Here is a 4,722-nt window from a genome sequence, read left to right as displayed (position 1 = left end):
ATGGACTAATATAACAAAAGCCGGTTTTTCTCCCACCACCGACCGACTACCAGAGTAGCCGGCCGGCCGGCTTCCATTCACCTCGCTTCAATCTAAGAAAGCTCGAGTACTTGCCTTCCCCCCCAAAAAAATATAGCCAAGTTCTTCCCTAGCCACAGGCTGCAGAGTAGCTGCCGGTTGGGAAGGCAGCAGCCATGGGAAGGCGGCAAAGGAAACAGCCTAAGGATAAAAAGCATACGCGAATGGAAGCCAAACACACACACGATCATATTTACACAAAAGACCTTCGAAAGGCCAGCATTCAACATAGTTTGAATACACCCCCAATGGGTGGAACTGCGCAAGTTTAATAAAAATTGTTCAAAGAGTAACAAGTAGGAAAATCAAGGATGGCAGATTAAGCCAAGGGAACGACTGGCGAGTCGAGCAGGTCGGTAGAGACGGCAGTGCTGGCTGGAGGAGTGGCCGGCTGGTGAACCTCAGCATGATCACCACCTCCCGCAGAGGGCGCGCTAGCACGGGCCTCGTTGCTGGAGGCACGGTCAAGCTGAGGCTGGCTGGCCGCTTCACCGGCTGGCTCGACGTCTTCGCCTTCCTCTCCTTCGTCATCTTCACCTTCATCGCTGGAAGCGATCTCCTCCGCCGAGTCCTCACCCTCTGCCGGGTCCAGCCCAAACCATTCCTCCGGCTGGGCAATGCCGTCGTCATTTATCTCAGGAGCAAAGGCGCTGATGTCAGTACACTCGGCGATCGTCGAGGCACGCTGAGCAATAGCCGGCCGCACCTCCTCCATCTCCTCGTCGGCTTCCAGCCACCAGGTGCGCAGCTGGTCCAGGTTCAGCCCGGGAGACCAGGCTCGGACGAACTCCAGCGCCCGCCCAGCTCCGAGACGGGCTGCCGATGCCTTCCAGGCCTCGAAGCGGCCAACCGCAACCTCCAGCCAGTCGGAAGTCCGACTCGGGGTGCGGGGAATCGCTTCGCCTGGCCAGAGGGCGGCCAACGCCCCGGCGCGCTGGAGGTGGCGGAGCATGCGGTGAGCCGGCTGCAGCCGGGCTTGGACCGCCAAGAGTTGCTCCTCAAGCATCCGGCTCGCGTCCGACGCGATTTCAGCCCCCGCCTGCCGGCGCGCCTCGCGGTGGCTCTCGATGGTCTGGGTGGCAATGCCGGAGTAGCCGGGGAAGTAGTCTGCACAAAGAACAAAAAGCAGCACAAGTCAGAACACAAATCAGGGGGCAAGGGGCAAGCAAGGAGTGAGGAAGGCGGCTTACCATCGATCAGATCCTCAACCCGGCCGTAGCCCTCGCTCAGCGCTTGTTTTGCCTCAGCCCAACCCGCCGCTTCGGTCTCGAACTCAGCTTTGAGGGCGTCCTCGCTGTCCTGCGCCTTCTTCAGGGCCGCCTTGTGGCTCTCCTCCTGGTCGGCCAACTTCTTGGCCAGGCGGTCACGCTCCAGGACTAAGGCGTTGCACTCGGCTTCCTTGGCGCGAAGGGCGGTCTGGGCCCCGCTGAGCTGCTCCCTCAAGTCGGCATTGGCTCCTGCAAGCATGAAGACAAAGGAAAAAATCAATAAGGAAGAAGTCGTCAAGGAAGATCCGACCCGACTGCTCAGCAGTCGGCCTGAATCTCGGGGACTACACCCAGTGGGTGCGCTAACGCGCCCCCACAGGAGATACATGAGACAAAGCACGCACTCCGGCTGTTGGTCAGGTCCTCGGTTTTCTGGCCTAGCTCCTGAGCCTGGGAGTTGAAGGCAGCAGCGCGGAGGTTATGGTATTTCTGGAAGATCAGACAGGATGCAAGAATAAGATAGCTGTCAGGACCTAGTAAGTTCCAAGCCGCCCGCTCAGCAGCCGACTCGGAACTCGGGGACTACACCCAGTGGGTGCTCTGACGCGCCCCCACGGAAGAAGTCAAAAAAGCAAAACAACCAAGGCCAGAAGGCTCACCCGGATGATGGCCCGCGTCATGAGGAACTCTTGGGTATATCGCTGCAGCGACGCGGCCTGGGCTTGAAGCCGGTTCCGGACCTCCTGGGCCGCCGTGTTCAGCTCGGCCGTCCCCCGCTGGGCGTCCACTCGGACGTGCTGGCGCTGGCCGCCTCCAGGGCCTCCGCCGTCCGGCTAGCGCCCACATCTCTGTGCAGCTCCGGTGCGGAGGTAGCTCCCCCTGCGCGCCGGCGAAATTCCGGCTGCACCTCGAGGCCGGCCCCTGCCTCCGGCTCGCCCCTGGCCGGCTGCTCTGGCACCGCGGCTGGTTGGCCGCTTTGGCCCACTCCAGTCGGCGCCGTCTGCGTCGCCTCCTCCACGAAGACCACGTGGTCCTCCCTCCTCTCCATCACCGGTGCGTCTCGGTCGACCTCCTCCGACAGGGGCACGGGGATGTCGGGGGCCACGGCATGGAGGGGAACGACGAGCTGCGGAGGCTGGTTGCGCGAGGCCTCCGCCTCCTTCTCCGTGGCCGCCGCCTCCGCCCGAGCCTTGGCCGCCGCGTCGGCCTGCTCCTTCGCCGCCTGGGCGGTCCTTCGCTCCGCCGCCTCCCGCTCCTCCCGCGCCTCCCGTGCGTTCCGCTCCGTGGCCTCCATGAGGTCGGCGCGGGGATCCACGCGGTGGGATCCTGAGGACCCTCAAGTCGGCCCGACTACAGAGCCGCCAGGACCTCGCTCGAGGGAAAGCGGTGCCCTGCCTGGCGAGCAAAGAAAAGTTTAGAAGAGCCTCAATCGAAGAGGACAACAAAAAATACAAGACGTTTGACGCTTACGACGAGATCGCCTGCGGCTGTTTCACCGCCTTGTGGAAGCGGGCCGCCTTCACGGCCGCCTCATCCCGCTTGGTCGCCGCCGTGGAACCCTTGGATTTCTTCGGCCGGCTGCCGAAGTAGGTCGACGCGGCCCGGCGTTTCTACACGCTGCCACGGGCAGCCGGCGCGGCAGACGGGCCCGCACCTTGATGATCATGCGCCGGCTGGCGGTGCGGAACGACTTCGATCTCATCATCGTCCGCCCAGTCCTCGAGGCCGGCCCTGAGCCCCCTGCCGCCTGCCTCATCGCCTCCCCCCACGACGGCATCTTCCATGGCGGCCGCTCCCAGGTCGGGATCATCGACGTCGTCCACCGTGCGGTCAGGGAGGAGCTGGAGCTCTACTCCTGCGGCCCCGGCCGTCGGCGAAAGAAGAGCGTTCTGCTGAGGACAAACCAATTGATCAGAAGTCGGCCATCATGAGGCCGGCTACAAAAAGGAAGAAAAGAAGAAAAACATACAGCAGGCGGAGGGTTGGCACGAGAATACGGCCCCTTGCCGTATCGCCAATCCTCGACGAGCTTGCAGTTGGAGATGTAGTTCACCATGTAAGACACCTCGACATGAGGCATCTCCCTGGTGCTCAGCCGGCACGGGTCGAAGCGGCCGCTCATCTGACAAATCATGTGAGGCCGGCCTTGGAGCGGAAGTACTCGGCGCTCCACGAAGGCGGCCACCAGGTCGGCTCCGGTTAGTCCCTCCGATTGGATCATCACCCGGAGCCGGGCGACGGCTGCGTTCCCGGCCTGAGACAACGACCTGGCCCGGTAGCTCCGCGAGGGTTGCCTCCCAGCCGGCAGGCCAGCTACGTAGGCCGGCAGGTTGACGAGGTCGCCTTGCTGGGCGACGTTCTTCACGTATAAATAGTACTTCTGCCAGAGCTTCACCGACTGGATCAGCAGGGGGCGGGCACGCCCGCGACAACGGTGCCGAGCTTGCACTGGAAGAATTCTCCCCAGAGTTCGAGAGTGGGGAGAACCCCAAGAAAGCCCTCACACAGGGTGACGAAAGCCGACAGCAGCATCACCGCGTTGGGTGTGAGGCGATGCGGCTGGAGGTGGCAAAACTCAAGAAAAGCGCGAAGGAATCCGCTCGCCGAGAGGCTGAAGCTGCGCAGGCAGTGCGAGCGGAAGATTACCCGCTCGCCCTCCTCCGGTGCCGGTGAAATCTCCCTCGCCAGCGCACGACGAACCCGCACGTAGTTCTCGCCCAGCAGACGCCGCGTCCGGCGGAGGAACTCAACATGGTCCTCGTGGACGTTGGAGCCGTCCCACGAGCTCGACAATGCCATGGGAGCGACGTGGCGAGGAACAAGGCGATGCGACGGCGGAGACACGCACGACCCCGCTACAGCGGGACCGAAGGAACCGAGAGGTCCGACGGCGGGGCGGCGCGACAATGGGTCGCTGCGGCGGCGGAAGGAAGGAGAAGGAAGGTGAGAAAGGGTGGAGCGAGGGAGAGCGTGCGAGCCTCTGCCGCTCCCTCTCCTCCCCCTACTTATAGACCTGGGCGGCGGAGCCGAGGAGGCGTGGTGTGGGGGAACGTGGGATCAACTGCGCCCACTCCCCCACGTCCCACGATTATTGCGCCCTGATGACGTAATGAAACCGCCGCGGGAAGCCGAGCGGTCCGTTGGGGGCCGCAGAAGATCCGCGTTTGGGCCGAGGCCTAGAAGTGGCGGGCCAGGCCTGCGGCGGTGTCCCATCGCGCGTGTGCGTTGGCAGGCTTTCCTTGCCACGTGGCCCGCGGGGTGGCGCGCGGTCAGCTCGTAGGCCGACCCACGTTCCCGCCTACAAGATACGGAGCTTTCCAAAGACGGCGCGCATAAGCAAAGCTGGCTCCTCAGGATAGGAAGCTGACCAAGCTTCTCGTCCCTTTGTCAGCCCCGAAGCTCGATCAGCTTTGAGGACTACTGTCGGAGTAAACGA

At 63.3% G+C, this 4,722-nt stretch overlaps 1 protein-coding gene across 1 annotated transcript; it reads right to left on the bottom strand.

The window, feature by feature from the left end:
- Positions 1-397: 397 nt before the first annotated feature.
- On the bottom strand, positions 398-2,334 carry LOC147980430 (uncharacterized). Its single transcript, XM_087515606.1, has 4 exons — positions 2,194-2,334; positions 1,691-1,775; positions 1,269-1,535; positions 398-1,185 (listed from the first exon to the last, which is right to left on the bottom strand). The coding sequence occupies exons 1-4, from the start codon at positions 2,332-2,334 to the stop codon at positions 398-400; spliced, it is 1,281 nt and encodes a 426-aa protein (XP_087371732.1).
- Between the last annotated feature and the right edge of the window lie 2,388 nt (positions 2,335-4,722).

Source organism: Triticum urartu, chromosome 3A (assembly GCF_056163025.1).
Source record: "Triticum urartu cultivar PI428250 chromosome 3A, HENAU_Tu73, whole genome shotgun sequence".
Classification (NCBI taxonomy): Eukaryota; Viridiplantae; Streptophyta; class Magnoliopsida; order Poales; family Poaceae; genus Triticum; species Triticum urartu.
This window is presented reverse-complemented; position numbering and strand designations above follow the sequence as displayed.